The sequence below is a fragment of the Herpailurus yagouaroundi genome, unplaced genomic scaffold (genome assembly GCF_014898765.1).
Source record: "Herpailurus yagouaroundi ecotype Mexico unplaced genomic scaffold, PumYag 29, whole genome shotgun sequence".
Classification (NCBI taxonomy): domain Eukaryota; kingdom Metazoa; phylum Chordata; class Mammalia; order Carnivora; family Felidae; genus Herpailurus; species Herpailurus yagouaroundi.
In genome coordinates this window covers 43,961,093-43,979,626 of record NW_024412377.1, presented here as the reverse complement: position 1 = coordinate 43,979,626, position 18,534 = coordinate 43,961,093, and the positions used below count along the sequence as shown (strand labels likewise).

Here is an 18,534-nt window from a genome sequence, read left to right as displayed (position 1 = left end):
TGAAATTTTTCAAATTTTGGGATTTTGCCTGTAATCCTACACGCGTGCCAGATAACTTCTATTAACATTTGCTGCAGTGCATTTCAGGCTTATTTGTATGTAAATAAATGGAATTTATGCAGATATTTGCATATAAGAACTATAATCCTATACATTTTCCCCTCTTCACTGATCGACCTTCATTTGTCCTATCTAATGAGTTTCCATAATGTTGCCTGTCATTAAATTGTGCTCTCTCTGTTTAACCTCCCTCTTCCTCAATTCTCTAACCTGTTCAGTCTTCCTCTGCCTTTCCTTTAATATCCTCCACCCCTTCCCCCTCTGCAGTGATCTTGCTTTCCCAGCCCCAGTGCACAGTTGGCCCCAGTGTTACCAAGATTTTAAGCCTTGCCTTCACTGGACCTAAGGAAATGCCTGGCAGGTGGGAAGGAGATGAAGGGCTAAGGGGTGAGCATTTTGCCCATAGGGGAAGAGACAGTGCCAGGGAAGCAAGGAGAAATTCCAGCAATTATAAGAATTCTAATGTTTTTGATGCCTATCCTGTGCCAAGTAATGTGCTAGGGGTTTGCATACAGAATCCTACTTATTCTTCCCAAGAATACCACAAATAGGTTGCTTTGAGGAACCCATATGTCCCGGTTTGCCTGGAACAAATAGTCCTATAGTCCTATAGTCCTGGTATCCCCTTTCGCTCTCAGAAGGTTTGGATAAAAAATTGTGTAGTCATGTGGGGCATCTGGATGGCTCAGTCAGTTGAATGTCTGACTCTTGGTTTCAGCTCAGGTCATGATCTCATGGTTGGTGAGTTCAAGTCCCCCTTCGGGCTCTGCACTGACAGTACGGAACCTGCTTGGGATTTTCTCTCTCCGTCTCTCTCTGCTCCTCCCCTGCTCTCATGCTCTTTCTCTAAATAAATAAACTTAAATTGTAAAGTCACCTTAACTATCCCTGTTTTATAAATGAGGGTATTAAGGCTTAGAGAGGTAAAGAAATCTGCCCAAGGTTATACAGCTGCAAATGAAAGGGCTTAAATTCAAACTCTGGTCTATATGGCTTTGTATGGTCTGCGTAGACTGAAATTTCTTCCCCCAAAATTCACATGTAGAGGCCCTAACCCCCAAAATGACTGTGTTTGGAGATGGGCCTTTGAGAAGCTGATAAAGGTTAGATGGGCTCCTAAGCATGGAGCACTAATCCAATAGGGCTGGTGCCCTTATGAAAGGAGGAAGAGGGGCACCTGGGTGGCTTAGCTGGTCAAGCACCCAACTCTTAATTTTGGCTCAGGTCATGATCTCACAGTCATGGGATCGAGCCCTGTGGCCTCTACACTGAGCACGGAGCCTGCTTGGTCTCTTACCCTCTCTCTCTGCCCCTTGCCTTCTTGCTCTTTCTAAATAAAATAAACACTTAAAAAATAATAAAAGGGGGAAGAGACACCAGAGCTAGCTCTGTCTGCCATGTCTGCTAGCAAGAATGCAACCACTGCAAGCCAGGAAGAGAGATCTCACTGAGAACCGAACCAGCCAGCTCTTTGATCTTGGATTTTCCAGCCTCCAGAGCCATGAGAATTGAGAAATCAGTGTTGTTTAAGCCACCCAGTCTGTGATATTTTGTTATAGCAGCCTGAGCAGACTAACATAGGCTCCAATTTCCATGCTTTACCACTCACCATGCTGGAAGTGGACCTCCTCATTCAGAGCTGGCGTGAGTCAGTGGCCTAGATTTATCCCTTCCATTTCATGTTCTTGAACCTAGACCAAGGATAGATCCATTATCCTCTTTCCTAAACCAAAGTAGGCAGGTTGTTGCCACTCCCTGTATCAGCGTGAGTCTAATCAGGAGAGAGAAACCACACCATAATTTGAACAAGGAGAGTTTAAAGATTATAATGAGTCTGTGATAATGAGGCATCGGCTTGGAAGAAGGAAAGAGAACTCTGAAGAATATAGAAACAGCAGGTACAAGGAGCAGCCACTGCTGGTAGGGCCAAGACAGTAACATAGAGCATCCAAGGGAGAATCCCCCAATCCCCATGCTAGGCTGAGATCCCAGGCCTCGTGGCCCACTGAATGGCAGAGAAGTAGTTATGATGTCATGCAGGGGGAACTTGCTAGAAAGCCACACTCTAGGCTGGAAATTTTCCCTCGAGGTTACCGGAAAAAGCTATTCAAAGAGAGGCACTTCACTGTAGGGGGACAGATTCTGAGGGAAGCTGCTGGCCTCATGGTACTGCCCATTCCTGTTACACAGCAGGAGTCCAGTGCTGAGGAAGCTGTCCTCAGAAGCTGGCCATGAGGCAACCACACACACTGCAAGGACCTGGCGAGTGAACACACTGGAACCAGGAAGGAAAACCTTTCCCCTTCCAGTGCCTCTCCAGAGCCTTCACTGACAAGGTTTAACATCCTGCCAGTGGGGAAAGGAAAAAAATATTTAAAGGGTCCAGATCCATTTTCATAAAGCAAGCCCAAAAAAGATGAATTGGAGGTGAGACACTAAATTATGAACACACCTTCTCAAAAACGTTTCATGTATTAAGACTTTAGTTTTCCTCAACCAGTGGTTCCCCAAACCAAAAGGGGGAGGGGTACTAAAAGTATACCTTGAAATTAAGGGGCAGTGAATCTAGGATGAAGCCTAGAAATCTGGGTTATTAGTAGGCTGTCCAAGCAGTTCTGTTGATGAGACGGCTTTGAAACTACTAACTCCGGGGGAGGCTGGGTGACTCAGTCGGTTAAGCACGTGACTCTTGGTTTCAGCTCAGGTCATGATCTCTCTGGGATTGAGCCCCAGTTGGGCTCTGCAATGACAGCATAGAGCCTGCTTGGGATTCTCTCTCTCCCTCTCTGTCTACCTCTCCCCTGCTTGTTTGCACCTGTGTGGCTTGCTCTCTTTCTCTGTCGCTTTCTCTCAAAATAAACATTGAAACTAGTAACTCAGACTGGGCTCCTCTGGCAAATTCCTTGGATATTCCAAGAAGTCCTCCCCGATGCTTGTGTGTGTGTGCAGAGGGGTGTGCGTGACTGAAGTTCTGAGTCTTGCCATGCCTGTTTCTCTGTTAGTGTCCTAGAGCATCTCTACCTTCATCTGTCTTCACCCATGGCTGTGGGTCTCATATCCTTGTCTATTCATTTCTCCACCTCTCTTTGTCCCTGCCTCTCAGTCTGAATAACTGCCTCTCAAGCCCTGCCCACTCTTGTCTTCCAACTTTTGTACTTGCTGTCCCCTCTGCCTCCCTCCTTCCCAAATAGCTCATCTTCCTTCATCAGATAAACGTGTGCTCTCCGTCCTTGACTCAGATTAGCTCCTCCTGAAACCTACTGTCAGCCAGAACCCCTCTCCCGCCCCCCAACAGGCTCCAGTTCGAGATCCTTTCTCTGCACCCGTGATACCGTCCATCCGTTTAACACTGCATTTTCATCGCCTGCTTCCTCCGCTCTCTGCCAGGCTGTCTCTTTCACTACTGCGCCTTGGATACCTAGCACACAGTGCTGGCTCACGGATGGGACTCAACTCAATATTGACTGAGTCAAGAAATGTTTGTCCTTTTTAGGGAGGTGTGGGGTTTGTCGTGTTCACTGCCGGGTCCTTGTATTCCCAGCCCCTAATACAGGCCTGACACTGAGCAGGTAGTCTAAACGTGGTCTGTAGGCGTTGCAGGCTGGCCCCGGGGGCTGCAGAAGCGTGCGGAATCCCAGAGCCCCGCCGGCTCAAAGGGTGAGTGGCGGCCAACGGCGGTCCCGCGGCTCCAGGCCGCGCGGCCAGGGAGGCGGGGCCTAACTGCCGGCCGCGGCGAAGGGGGCGGGGTTTCGCGTGAGGGGCGGTGCTTCTCGGCACCCAGCCCCGGAAGCACAGCGGCGCTAGAGCTCAGAGCCAGCCCAGGCGTCGCTACCACCACATCCACAGTCATGCCGGTAAGTCCCTGCTAGCTCCCGCCCCGCGCAGACCCGGGCCCCCGGCTTGCGCCTCCGCTGCACCGCCGATCGGCCACACGTCGCTCTTCAAGGGCTCAGGCCGCAGCCGGAGTTATTGTCTCTCTTCTCACTCTCTTCCCATCTACTCCCAGCTTCTGCGACCTTCCAGAAAATCCGATCCGAAAGGGGTTTTATGTAGGAGTCAGGCTTCAGGACATTGGAGCTGCGGGCCTCCAGTGGTTACAAGCCCAGCCCTTCCTTGCATAGATGGGGAAACTGAGACCCAGGGAAGGGCACAGTCGCCGAGCCGGTGGCGAGCTGGAAATGGGACGTCTAGTCCCTGCGCCTTCACCCTGCTTGTGCCGGTCCGCGGACCTGGCCTGAAAGGGGGAATGGGGGAGGGGGGAAGATGGTGGGGGGAGGGGGAGGGTGGCTGTGGCCTCCGGGACGCGGCAGGTTTTCAGAGGTCCGTGGTTTCCTTCCCTTCCCCTGCCCACTCTGGCCGATTTTCAGTTCAGCGCTGAATGGAGACCGTGCTTTTAACTTTTCCTACAGATCACTTTTTGAAACTGAACCCCTAAGCCCTAGAGAGGTTAAGGGACCTGCTCAAAGTTGCCAGTTGCTCAATGACAGAGTTTGGAGAGGAATGAGCCGGTCTTAGCCGCCTTTGAAGTTCACTCAGTCTTAAAGCACATACGTGGTTGCCCAAGGCCTCATTTTGTAGATAAGGAATTAAGGACTTTCACAGATATGAAAAAGAAAAAGTCCAGTAACTTACTGGAGGGAGGTCTCGGAGGCGTTGGGTGGAGCCAGGATTAAGCCCCTTATCTTTAGTCTCCCAGTCTCTCCTGGCCTGATCACTTGGGAAGTGCCAGACAAAAGTGGTCACACCGGCTTGGGAATAAACTGTGATGTCAGTTACATCCTGTAGATCCTGGTTGGGGTCATGTGGTGTTTACCAATTTCCTCCAGGGTGCCTAGTTATTGGCTCTGCTTCAAGAGTATACGCAGATGTGTCCCACAGATACCCTGTGTCTTAGCAGCCTAGCTTTGGGGAGCTGACAGGTAAGCAAGAAGTTCCCTGGGCCAAGCCACAAACATCTCAGGTGTCATTTCCCTAGGGTTTTGCCAAGTGCCTTGAGACAAATCCTCAGACAACACAAAGTATGGACAAAGAACCTGACAGAATCAGCCCTCCTACTTGAGCAGATCTGCCTTTAGCAATGTTAAGAGGACAGCATTAATCCCCCTGGGACTGGGATAGTGATGGTTTTTGTAGGGGGTGGCAGTGAAGGAAAGGCCAGCCTGAGAATCACTCTATTCTGGGTTCGCTTCTGGGGATTTTGACAAGCGAAAGACCCTCCAGAGCGGATGATCAGAATGAAGGCACCGTATCACAAGAAGAGCAGCTGAAGGAAGGCGGTATTAGTTCAGGGGCCCGTGGTCAAAACTGAGAGGGGAAGAGCGTGTCACACGAGAGGAGAAAACAAAAACTTGGAATCTCAGAAGCCTCTGAAAAATCTGTGCCCTCGCCTGTCAACCTCAGGCCTGAGGTGACCTCAGGCAAGTTGCTTTGCCTCTCTGTGCCTTGATTTCCTCATCTGTAAAATGGGAATAAAAACCGTGATCTCAGAGGACTATTGTTAGTATTACCTGGGAAAATGCCAGGTAAAATATAAAATATGTAGCATAGCCACTGACATAGCTAGTCCCCAAGAAATGGTAGCTCTTGTGTAGACATCGGACAAATAGGGTAGGACCTATAGGCAGGCAAGTGTTAACCCCACTTTAACAAGGACCACAGTGGTTGAGAGGTTAGGCTTGGAAGAGACATTTTCAGTCTAGGCCCTGCTACTCACTAGCTGTGTCATCCTGAGTGAGTGACCTAACGTCTGAACTTAAGCTCCCTCTTCTGTCAAGAAGGGATAATGAGGCCATCTCCTGGGAACATTGTGGTGATTAAACACAGTAATGCACACAGAGGGTTTCGAGCAATGCCCGACATGTAGTTTGCACTCAAATATTAGCGTTAGTAAACTCCTTATGGACATTGTGCTTAAAGACTGAATAGCCTGGATTTTCGAGAAAGAATTCCTTCCCTGGGAGGGGGCTGGACAATGTGACCCCACTGCTTTCCTGCCCTTCCAGTTCTGAGATTCAATTAAGGAGTTGTACAGTTTACTAGACTTTTTTTCATTGCTTTCAAGGACCCGTCTTAGAGGTGATGTGGGGAGGCTCTGAGGGACTGAGGCAACAGGGGGCCAGCCGGCCTTGGGCTTCTCTGTAAAGAATAGATATTCTGCCCATTAAGTAGATTTTTCTCCCACCCCCAAATCGACTTTTGCAACCCCGACTAGAGGAGAAGAGCACTGAATTGTAACATTTGCCACCCAGAAGCCGCCTTCTGGCTTCTGACCTCTGTACTGTGGAGGCTGAAAGGGGGCTTGCTCTCTGTAGTCAGCAGCAGAAAGCTGCCTGTGTTTGTTGACTTTAGGTTCTTGGGCAGCATAAACTTGTGCTTTTTCGCAAGGTGTCCCACTCCCAGAGCTACTGCTGAGAGTCACGGTCATGGACTGGCAGCTGGCAGTGTGTTGGCTGCTCCACAGCTAAAATGGCCCTGAAGCCAGGAGGGCCTGGGTTCACATCCCAAGCCTCAGCACAGACTTACCACGTGACCATGGGCAGCTCAGTGAACGCCTGGGAACTTCAGGAGAAAAACAGGGTGACTAGCTCCTTTTCCAAGCTGAGCGAGGACTAACTCAAGATACCGTACAAAGCGCATTTGGCACATATGGGCACTCAATAAATAGATTCAGGTATTATCTTGGTCTTGTGAACCCTTTAAAGCTTTGATTGGGTATTGATAAATACCCAATCGATAAATCGATTGTCTGATGGTTATTCTAGAGCAGGGGTCAGCACACTTTTTCTTAAAGGGCCAGGTAAATACTTAAAAATGCTTTAGGCTTGGGGCACCTGGGTGGCTCAGTCGGTTGAGCGTCTGACTTCGGCTCAGGTCATGGTCTTGCAGTTTGGGAGTTTGGGCCCCACGTCAGGCTCTGTGCTAACAGCTCAGAGCCTGGAGCTTCCTTCAGATTCTGTATCTCTCTCTCTCTTTCCCCCTCCCCTGCTCATGTTCTGCCTCTCTCTGTCTCTAAAAAATAAATAAATGTTAAAACAAATTTTTTTAAATAAAAAAAATGCCTTAGGCTTCATGAACCATGTGGTCCATTACAACTACTCAGCTCTGCCCTTCCAATGTGAAAGTGCACCAACGAGCTTAGCTGTGTTTCAGTAAAACCTCATAAGACCAGGTCACAGGCAGGCTTTAGTTTGCCAATTCACGTTCTAGAACAGCATCTCAAACTGTAATGTGGGTAGAAATAAACTGGGTGTCTTTTTAATTTTTATGTATTTTTATTTTTAAAGTAAAACCCAACATGGGGCTCAAAACTCACCGCCCCGGGATCAAGAGTTGCATATTCCACCGACTGAGCCAGCCAGGTGCCCCCTGGATGTCTTGTTAAAATGAAGATTCTGATTCAGGAGGCCTGCGGTGGGACCTAAGATTTTGCATTTTTGCAAGCTCCCAGGTCATGCTGTTAGTGTCCTCTAACAAGCTGAAGGAATGAGTGGGGTTTAACTAGAAGAAAAGAAAAACTGACCATTTTCTTTAAGGCAGTTTTTGCAGATCTGGCCTCAATAAAATAGTTGAAAACCAAACTCCTAACTCTTGGTCTTAGTTTCCCATGGACCCCATGATGATAAGCCAGACCCAAAGATGTTCTGAGACTTGGAAAGAGCTTGAGAAGCCATTGGTCCAGTTTTTTTTTTTTAATTTTTTTTAACGTTTATTGATTTTTGAGACAGAGAGAGACAGAGCAGAACGGGGGAGGGTCAGAGAGAGAGAGACACAGAATCTGAAACAGGCTCCAAGCTCTGAGCCGTCAGCACAAGGCCCGACACGGGGCTCGAACTCACGGACCGCGAGATCATGACCTGAGCCGATGTCGGACGCTTAACCGACAGCCACCCAGGCGCCCCAGTCCAATTTTTTTAAATGTATTTATTTTTGATCGAGAGAAGGCACAAGCAGAGGAGGGGCAGAGAGAGAGACACACAGAATCTGAAGCAGGCTCCAGGCTGTGAGCTGTCAGCACAGAGCCCAATGCAGGGCTCAAACCCACAAACCGTGACATCATGACCTGAACTGAAGTCAGAGACTCAACAGACTGAGCCATCTAGGCACCGCCATTAGTCTAATTTTTTGCAGGGGTGTGTTCTTGCCTCCTGGTGTCCCCCCAGTGAGTTAAAAATGGAGGGGCTCAGGGCCCACCCCGGAGCCTCAATGCAGATTGAGGCAGCCACCTGCAGAGTCCCATGTCCTCAAGCCCCCAGGTTGATTCCTGTGTGCACGGAGGTTGAGAAAACTTGAGTTGGCTAATACCTTTTTGGTATGGATAAGGTATTATATACCCCTGACTGGGGCCAGTAAGGCACAGGGATTTTTGCCTGGGGTCTTCCAGCAAGAAACATTGCTGTGTCCAGAATTCCAACTGAGATAACAAATTTGAAATATTTTGAAGTGCTCTATAAAAAATGTAGCCATTTTTTTTTGTTGTTAAAAAAAAAAAGATCGGAACAAACTAAAAATAATAATCCAACAACTAATTTTTCACCCGTGGAAACTACTGGTAGGCTCCAACCTCTTTACTTATATGTTGCTCCTGAGTAATTATCTCAAAACCTTGGTAGTTTAAAACAATAAACGTTCATTAATTCATAGTTTCTGAGAGTCAGGAATCTGGGAGCAGCTCAGTGGGGTATTCCTGGCTCAGGGTCTCTGGTGAAGCTGTAATGAAGATGTTGGCCCAGACTGTACTCATCTTAAGGAGCATCTGCTTCCACGATGGCTCCCTCACCTAGCTGTTGGCTGGAGACTTAGTTCCTCAACATGAGCACCTCTCTATAGGGTTGCTTGAGGGTCTTTAAGATTTTGCAGCCAGAGGCACCTGGGTTAAGCATCCGACTCTTGATTTCGGCTCAGGTCATGGTCTCACCGTAGTGAGATCGAACCCCGTGTCGGGCTCTGCACTGTGTGTGTAGCCTGCTTAGGATTCTCTCCTACTTTCTGTCTCTCTTCCCCTCCCCACACCCAAAATTAAAAAAAAAAAAAAAAAAAAAAAAAAAGATGTCGCAGCCAGCTTCCTCCAGAGTGAATGATCCCAGAGAGAGAGCAAGGAAGTAGCCACAATGTCTTTTATGACCTAGTCTCGGAAGTCACATAACATCACTTCAACCATATTCTACTGGACACCCAGCCCTGAGACATAGTGGAATGGGACTTCTCAAGGGCATAAATACTCAGGACTTGGAGATCACTGGGGCCATCTTGGATGCTGGCCAGCACACTTAAAATGTTTGTCCCATTCACTAACCTGGAGAGGGACTCTCATCCCCATTTTGCAGATGTAGAAACCTAGGCAAGAGGAGTTCAGTAACTCAGTCATACAGCTTGTAAGTGCTAGACCTGGGAACTGAAGCTCATCTTATTTCCAGAGATTTTAAAATAAAGGATGTATTGGTATAAGTAATCCTTGTCTGAAAGCAAAGGAAGGACCCAGAGACCGTCAACCAGCCATGTCAATCATCCATTCACTCAACTCAAGCACCTACTCTGTGCCAGGCACTCACTGTTCAAGTATTGGATTGCGGCAATGAACTGAACAAAGCTTGCCTTCATGCACTTGGTTTGTCAGATACCCTGGAGACTATAGGATGTTGAGCCTGTATGAAGAGTCCGGGAGTCTGGGTCCCCTTACTGGCCCGGCCTCCAACTCACTGGGAGCCCAGGCAAATCCCTTCCCTCCCCAGGACTCAGGGGCTGCCTCTGGCAGTGCGGCATGTGGATGACAACAGTGATCTCTGTGTATCCGAACACCAGGGAAGCTTATTAGCCACAACAGACGCCCCAGCCCAGACTTGTTGATCAGAACTGGTGGTTTTTGGAAGTTCTCAAGGGCTTCTAATGCAGAAGGTGATCTTCCGATGTGTAGATAAGACCACCAGATCAGCATTGCTCAGAGTGCGTGGGCCCACCCCATATCAGAGTTATCAATGTCTTGAGACAACCCCATAACTCAAGAATCAAGATTTTGAAGGTAAGACTAGAAACCAACATTTGAAACTAGCTTCTCACGTGGTTCTACTCATCATGTGCTAGACACTCCTAACGGATTTATATGGATTACCTCATTTAATACAACAACCTGTAAGATGGAGAAACCCTTCCTTCCTCCACTTTACAGTTTACTAGAAGGGCTCAGAACAAGGCCACTGGTGAGTCTGATGACAGATCTTGCCCTCTCTGCCCTTTGTCTTGGTCTCTGGGTGGACCTGCGCACTGCTGGGGTATCTGGGTCGCTCTGCACGACTTAGCTCATGGTCCCCTTTGTCTCTTTTAGAAACACGAGTTCTCTGTGGACATGACCTGTGAAGGCTGCTCCAATGCGGTCAGTCGGGTGCTCAACAAGCTGGGAGGTGAGTGAGCGGCCCAGGGTTAGGAGCGAGGTGGGGGAGACCGAGGCACTTCTGTCATGCTCAAGTGCATGCAGAGGTAGGGCAGAAGCTTGAGTTGAAGCTGATAGCAACAGTAAAACTACGATGTAGTGAGTACTTAGCATGTGTCAAATATTCTGCTTAGTGGCTTCTGAGGATCAAGTCATCTACCTGTCACCACGACCATTTCGGTAGCTTCTTGGACTATCTCCATTATAAGCAGGAGGAACTGAAGTTCAGAGAGGTTAAGCAATGTGGCTGAGATCACACAGTAAGTGGCACAGCTGGGATTTGGCCCCACAATCTAGCTCAGAGTCCTGGCAGAACTAGTTAATACGTTGGTGATCTTCAGTGTGGTAACTTTTGATGATACATTTGAGTGTCGTTTTCTATTAACATTTTTAAAATTGTAATACTAAAAAAAATAAACTTTGGCTCAAGTCATGTGCAGAACTCCTAACACACCCCTTTTGGACGTATTTAGAAAGTGATTACTCTCGGGGCGCCTGGGTGGCTCAGTCAGTCAAGCGTCTGACTTTGGCTCAGGCCATGATCTCGCGGTCTGTGAGTTCGAGCCCCGCGTCGGGCTCAGCGCTGACAGCTCAGAGCCTGGGGCCTGCTTTGGATTCTGTGTCTCCCTCGCTCTCTGCCCCTCCCCCACTCATGTTCTATCTCTGTCTCAAAATAAACAAACGTTAAAAAATAAATAAAAAGAAAACAATTATTCTCGTCCAGCCTCCTCAGTTCTCAGCTGGGGAAACTGAAGCCCAGAGAGGGCTGGGATCTGGCCCTGGGGCTCCATGAGGTAATTAGTTTTATTTTATTTCTTGATAAGATTTTCATTTTTACGACCCTAGATAATACCCGGTTTTCAGAGGGCTTCCACATGGATGTGCTCTCACTAGCACTTGGAACATTTCCTCTGAGCTGTCCTTTCCATCTGTGGAATGGGGATGTTGACACCAGTGCCCAAGAGGGGAAGTGACTTGCCCGAAGTGAGTCAATGGCTGGTTTCGAGTCCCCTAAACTGGAATCTTAGCTTGAAAGCATCTGAAGCAGTGGGGAAAACGTGACTGCTGACTTTTCTTGTGTAACTGTGGCCTCTTCTCCCGGGGGCCTGAGTTTCCCCAGCTGTGGTATGGGCCTGTCAGCCTGTGTCAGCTTTCACCATGGATATTTTAAGAATGAAACTGCTCAGAAGCCCCTCGGATACCAAGAGGCACACTCCGGATGAAGGGAGGGTGGGTCTATGTCACTTGACACCCGACCTGGAATCTGGGCTGCAGGGAAAACGGTTTGAAACCCACTGGATTAGATGACCCCAGAGTTTCCTCCAGCTCTACGATGCCACCAAAATATTTATTCCAAAGAGGAGGGAGACACTTCTGAAATGAAAGACAAAAATCCAGCGTGTAGCAAGGACACATTGCATTTTTTTTTTTCTCCCTTGGTATCCATTAGGTACAAATTCAGACATTATGATAAAATCCTGTGCCTGGGTGGCTCAGTCGGTTAAGTGTCTGACTTCAGATCAGATCATGATCTCACGGTTCATGAGTTCAAGCCCCGCGTTAGGCTCTGTGCTGACAGCTCAGAGCCTGGAGCCTGCTTCAGATTCTGTGTCTCCCTCCCTGCCTGCCTCTCCCCCATTCATGTTCTATCTCTCTTTCTCTCAAAAAAGAAATAAACATAAAAATTAAAAAATCCTGTGTCATGGGCTTTTTAAGGCTCTTCAAGCATTTGGGGATCTCCCTTTGAACTGGGACAGGTTTCTCCCTGTCTTTCACTACTGTCCCCTCCTGGGTGGCCTCTTGAGGTGAGGTAGAAGGGTTTTCTGAGTTGGGGTCTTAGATGAACAGTTCTGGGCCTGAGGATTCACAAACTAATGGCATATGTGAACCGGAGAGACCATAGGGGCTGGCCACCCCCAATTCCTTCATGTACAGATGGGGAGACGGAGGCCCTTAATGGGCAGGACCCGCCTGTGGCCATCCAACAAGTCAATAATGAAGCCAGGCCTAGAACCTATCAGGGGCTTTCCCTCTGCATTCTGTCATCTCAACAAAACACATTATAGGTACTCCCATGTACTGCTCTGGGGGCGAGGTGGGTGGCTTGAAATTGGCACCGTCCTTCTGGAGGGTGGTTTTACAATATCAACATTGAACACGTGCCAGTCTGTTGCCCCACAGTTTCCATCCTGTAAATTGATGGCATATAAATAGTTGGACAAGTTCTATAAGCTATGCTCAAGTGTGTTTACTGCAGCCATTGTGTGATAATAGTGCAAAATTGGAGGCAGCAATGTCAGTGTCCCTCAGCAGGGGACTGAGTGGGTGTATGGTACATCCACACTGGGGAATGCAGTGTAGCTGCTAAAAAATGATGTTAAGTCTGTGTATACTAAGATGGGCAAGGTATCCCGGACATCGGAAAGTGAAATATAGCAAGACCTGTGTATACAGCATGATGCCCTTTGGGGGAATTTTTCATTTGTCTGTCTGCAAAAAAGACTGGGTAGATGCCGTGCTGTTTGTAGTGACTTCTGGAGGTAGGAGATTGTCGGGAGCCTTACGCTCTAGTTTTTTTCAGACATGTTTGCCTTTTTTTAATGGTGTATCTGTATTATTATTATTATTATTATTATTATTGTTATTTTTAGTTTATTTATTTGAGAGGGTGAGGAGGGGCAGAGAGAGTGGGTGAGAGAAAATCCCAAGCAGGCTCCACCCTGCGAGTGCAGAGCCCAAAATGAGGCTTGATCTCACAAACTGTGAGATTATGACTTGAGCTGACATCAAGAGTTGGACACTTAGGGGCGCCTGGGTGGCTCAGTCGGTCGAGCGTCCGACTTCGGCTCAGGTCATGATCTCGCGTTTCGTGAGTTTGAGCCCCGCGTCGGGCTCTGTGCTGACAGCATAGAGCCTGGAGCCGGCTTCGAATTCTGTGTCTCCCTCTCTCTCTCATGCTCTGTCTCTCTCTCTCTCTCTCTCTCTCCTTCAAAAATAAATTAAAAAAGGGGCGCCTGGGCGGCGCAGTCGGTTAAGCGTCCGACTTCAGCCAGGTCACCATCTCGCGGTCCGGGAGTTCGAGCCCCGCGTCAGGCTCTGGGCTGATGGCTCAGAGCCTGGAACCTGTTTCTGGGCTGATGGCTCAGAGCCTGGAGCCTGTTTCCGATTCTGTGTCTCCCTCTCTCTCTCTGCCCCTCCCCCGTTCATGCTCTGTCTCTCTCTGTCACAAAAATAAATAAACGTTGAAAAAAAAAATTAAAAAAAAAATAAATTAAAAAAACATTAAAAAGGAAAAAAACGAGCTGGACACTTAATCGACTGAGCCACCCAGGCATACCTGTATTTTACTTTTGAAATTAAAAAGAAGAAAAAAAAACTTGAAAGAAGCCCAATCTAGAGTAGGGATTGGCAAACTACAGCCCGTGGGCCAAATCCGGCCAACAGTCTGTTTTTGTACAGCTGAAAATGGTTTTTGCATTTTTTTAAAGTTTATTTATTTTTTCTGAGAGAGAGAGAATCCCAGGTAGGCTCCGTGCTGTCAGGGCAGAGCCTGACGCAGAGCTCGACCTCACGAACTGTGAGAACATGACCTGAGCTGAAACCTAGAGTTAGATGCTTAACCGACTGAGCCACCCAAGTGCCCTGGTTTTTTACATTTTTAAAGGACTGTAAAAGCAATACACACAGAGAAGAATATGCAGCTGAGTCCATGTGGCCCAAAATGCGTAACACATGTCCTCTGGCCCTAAGATTTTGCTGGCACCTGGTGTGGAGGAAAGGGGAAGGCGGTTGTGAATAAGAATTTTGTAGCCTGGACTCTTTCTTGCTCTGACTGGGATGATCTCTGCTTCCTCCCCGGCCCCCCCCCCCCCCCCCCCCCCGACTTCCTCTTCCTGCAGGAGTTGAGTTTGACATTGACCTACCCAACAAGAAGGTTTGCATCAACTCTGAGCACAGCGTGGACCTTCTGCTGGAGACGCTGGGAAAAACAGGAAAAGCTGTTTCCTACCTCGGCCCCAAGTAATGAGGGCCTGGACCCCTGGGCCCAAGATGGACCAACGGGGGCAGGTGGGTGAGGCCCCTTGTACAAAATATTTCATTATCTAATGCAAATCCTAAGTTCAGGAATCCTCACAGCCTTCCTAGAGCACACAGAACACTGTGTTAGATGTCTCCCAGGGTCCCTTTTATGACTTGGGGAGTGCATCTCATGATCAGCGGGGTTTAAGTATAGAGCGTATGACCCTGAGCAATGCTTTGATAAACTGTCCCATCCGAGAGGACGCCTGTGCCCTGGGTCTCATGCTCCTGTGCACTGACCAGGTAAGTTAATTCAACTTGGTCTCTCTTCCCACTCGGAACGGCTGTCAGCTTCCTGACCATGCCCTCTGCCCAGATGAGTACAAAAACAATCCTCGTGTCCAAGCTGGATGCCCCCTTTAATTTTACACAATGCAGAGAGGCACGTAAGGTGCCCTGTGCCAGAATCATTCACCGTGGAACCAGATAGACGTGATTTATGGAGCCAACACTCCTTCCCTCTGTGCCCAGCCACAGCTTCAGAATCCTCCACAGCACGGCCCTCCCTAGCTGTCACTGCCCAGGTAGTGCCTTTGGTGTTTCAGTTCCAGTGATTGCCACGTCCCTGATGTGGATCAGTGCTCTCAGTGCCGTTGAGAAACACAAGGCTGGAGAGGGAAAGTGACGTGATCCCAGCCACGCACAGGCGAGCGGCAGAGGCAGGATGAAAGGCATCCCAAATCAGAAAAGAAGTTCTTTTTTATTTGAGGGAGAGAGAGTGCGTGTGCGCACACAGGGCTGGGGGCAGAGAGAGGTTGAGAATCTTAAGCAGGCTCCACCTTTCAGCACAGAGCCCAGTGATGCAGGGCTCGAATTCACGAACGGTGAGATCATGACCTGAGCTGAAACCAGGAGTCAGATGCTCAGTGGGCCTGAGCCACCCGGGCACCGCTGAAGTGTACCACTTAGTGGCATCCACTGTGTTCAGGATGTTGTGCAACTCTCTGGTTTCAAAGCTTTATCACACCAGAAAAACGCCCCAAACCCGTTAAGTAGTCACTCATACGCCCCCCTCTCCCAGCCCCTGGGAACCACTAGTCGGCCTTCTGCCTCTGTGAATTTGCCTATTCTGGATGTATCATTTAAGAGAAGCCATACGAAGGGTGGTTTCTGGGTGGCTCAGTCAGTTGGGTGTTTGACTCTTGGTTTCGGCCCCAGGTCATGATCTCGCGGTTGGAGAGTTGGAGCCCAGCATCAGGCTCTGTGCTGACAGTGCAGAGCCTACATGGGATTCTCTCTCTCCTTTCTCTGCCCCTCCTGTGTGTGCTCTCTCTCAAAATAAATAAATAAATAAATAAATAAATAAATAAATAAATAAGGGGGGGGGAACCATACGTTTCCATTAGTGTAATATTTTCAGGATTCATCCGAGCCCTAGCATGTATCAGTACTTTATTCCTTTCTGTGGCTGAATAATTCTCATAGTTTTTAATTAACTTATTTATCTTTGCTTTTTTATTGTGCGAATTTTAAATGTACGAGTAGGAAAATGAATCCCTATCTACCATCACCCAGATCCAATTATAAGCCCTTGCCATCATTGTCTCAGCTATGCTCCACCAACCGTACCCCGCCCCCCCCCCCCCCCCCGCCATTTTGAAGCAAATTCTGGATAGCAGCTAATTTTATCTGGGTGTGTGTGAGCAAACACGTGTAGTGTGGAAAGACTCAGATGCACAGATTCTCGGTGAGAATCACCTATCAGGTGAACTTTACCCCACACATCCCTGCAGCATCTGCCTCAGTCTGTTTCAAGAGGTTCTCCAGTGACGGATTTGAAGCCAGTTTTGGGAATCAGAGAGAGCATTTCTTAAACAATTTTTTATGTTCATTTATTTTTGAGAAAGAGAGAGAGAGAGTGTGTGAGCCGGGTGGGGGCAGAGAGAGAGGGAGACACCGAATCCGAAGCGAGCTCCAGGCTCCAAGCTGTCAGCACAGAGCCCGACGCGAGGCTTGAACCCACAAACTGTGAGATCATGACCTGAGCTGAAGTCGGAGGCTCAACCCGACTGAGCCACCCAGGTGCCCCAGCATTTCTTGGTTACAAAGTCACCTCGACTATCTGTTCCTTGGCAGATTTGTTTGCTTGTGACTTTGTTCACTGCCTTCCCAACGTGAATTAAAACAGGACAGGGAGTTCCATCCCAGCAGCCCTGGAAGTTTCCCAGAAAGGCCTCAGTGGTGATTGGCTGAGCTAGGTTAATGCGTTCCAGCCAACCCAGAATAACAGACTTAGTTGGCGGGGTGTGCACCCCCACAGCTGCCTCTTAGTGAACCTCTACTGCTTTGCAATGCCTCCATGTGCACAGCAGATGGCACTCTTGCCCCACCTAATTTCTCCTCTCTTGCAGGTCACTGATCCTCTCCTGCCTTCCAGAGAGACCTGGGGCCTGGCAGTCCTACTTGGCAATGGGGGTTCCCACAGAGACCCTCACTTGCTCTGCTCCTCCCTACCTTCCCTGCAATAAAATTGAGCCACTTTGGTTGGAAGTGTTGTCTCTTGCAATGTCTGCATGTTACTTGTTCACATGCTGTGGAAAAGGTAATTACAATGCTTTCTTGGGTTGGAGTTCTAAGAGCTCCCAACCGGGAGCAAGAGGCCTGGCAGATTCTGATTCTTTGCTCTGTGACCTTTGGCAAGTCACTTCCCCTCTCCGGGCTTCACTTTTCCTCATCTGTAAAGTGAAGATGTTGGGCCAGATTGGCGATCCCCTTTGTTTTCAATATTTTGAAAGACTTCTGTCCATCCTTAAGTGCATTGCATTTCAAGAATATTAAATCTTAAACAGTTAGAATAGTGGCTAGAGGCTTAAAGACAGACTGCCTGGGATAGAGTCCAAGCTCCGGTACCTCCCAGCTGGGCCATTATGTCAAAACAAAGGGAATGTTTTAGTGTGTGTAGCTTTATTTTATTAAAAGAAAAATACATTTCTGTACATGTCTCAGACTCTTAAAAATTATTGAGTTCCTCAGAGGGCTTTTGGCTCTATACGTTGTGCCATATTAGAAATGAAAACAAATTTGTGACACGCAAGAATACACAAGCACACCTCCCATTAATTAGCCTTCGGGACTAGATGAAGCCATTGTATGTCGTTCAGGTTCTGGAAAATTTCACCATATGATTGTAAGTGAAAGAGAAAAAGGCATCTCCTGGAAATAGTTTTTTCCGCCTTTGCCTTCGGAAAGGGTCTTGGGTAAGACACGCTGAGAAAGGCTTTAACCCTTTATGGGGCACGCATGGAGGAGACCCAGCTGTGACCTTAGATCGGTCACCTAATCTCAGAGGCAGCTTCCTCCTCTGCACACTCATAATGCCTTCAACTCAGGGAACTTGGTAGCCAGACTTATATAAGACTTTGTTTCAACTCTAGACTGTGTGAGAGCAAAATTTTGGTCCCATTATGCAGTTATTAAACAAGTCCCTACCATTTGTGCCTTTGTGGCCCTCAGCCCAGGGCCTCTGCCAACCCTCATGGTATCTGGCTCTTTGACCACCAGATGGCAGTGTCATTTGAGCTTGACCAGCAGGAGTTTAAGACCCATCCTGTGGGTTCTGGGGGGATGAACTCGAGGGTTTTTCCGTTTTCACGGTCTCCCAGGAGACCAGGTTCAGGCTGGCTGGCCCATTGGGAACACCCCAGGATTGAGGCCCCGTTGCTGCCTAGGACGATGGCCCTTGGAGGAGTTCTTCCCCACCCAGTTTCCAGCTGAGGCCCTCAGGTTCGATCTCTGAGGCTCCAGAGGAGCTGGGGAAGCTGCCACGCCTACCAGCAGCCCAGCTGGCCGTCCATGGAGCAAGTAAGATCACACAGCAGAGTGTGGGCCTCTGCAGAGGTGGAAGCGGGGAGCCGATGTGTCTGCATACTATTGGGGTGCTTCTTCCAGAGCCTGACCCCACAGCCCTTGCTGCAGCCGGGCCACTCCTGTGTCCCCTAGATGTCCCCTAGGTGTCTCGCTTGCGTCTGTGC

The 18,534-nt window shown here is 48.5% G+C and overlaps 1 protein-coding gene across 1 annotated transcript; it reads left to right on the top strand.

Moving 5' to 3' along the window:
- Positions 1 to 3,781: 3,781 nt before the first annotated feature.
- On the top strand, positions 3,782 to 17,053 carry ATOX1 (antioxidant 1 copper chaperone). The gene is made up of 4 exons (XM_040498241.1): positions 3,782 to 3,914; positions 10,379 to 10,454; positions 14,383 to 14,551; positions 16,915 to 17,053. Exons 1-3 carry the CDS (start codon positions 3,909 to 3,911, stop codon positions 14,505 to 14,507), a joined length of 207 nt encoding a protein of 68 aa, XP_040354175.1. The 5' UTR covers positions 3,782 to 3,908; the 3' UTR covers positions 14,508 to 14,551; positions 16,915 to 17,053.
- The last annotated feature ends 1,481 nt before the right edge of the window (positions 17,054 to 18,534 follow it).

Bases quoted from the DNA above. Each gene is read 5' to 3' on its own strand.
- ATOX1 (XM_040498241.1), top strand. The intron at 10,455-14,382 runs GTGAGTGAGCGG...CTCTTCCTGCAG, and splicing joins GGTGCTCAACAAGCTGGGAG to GAGTTGAGTTTGACATTGAC.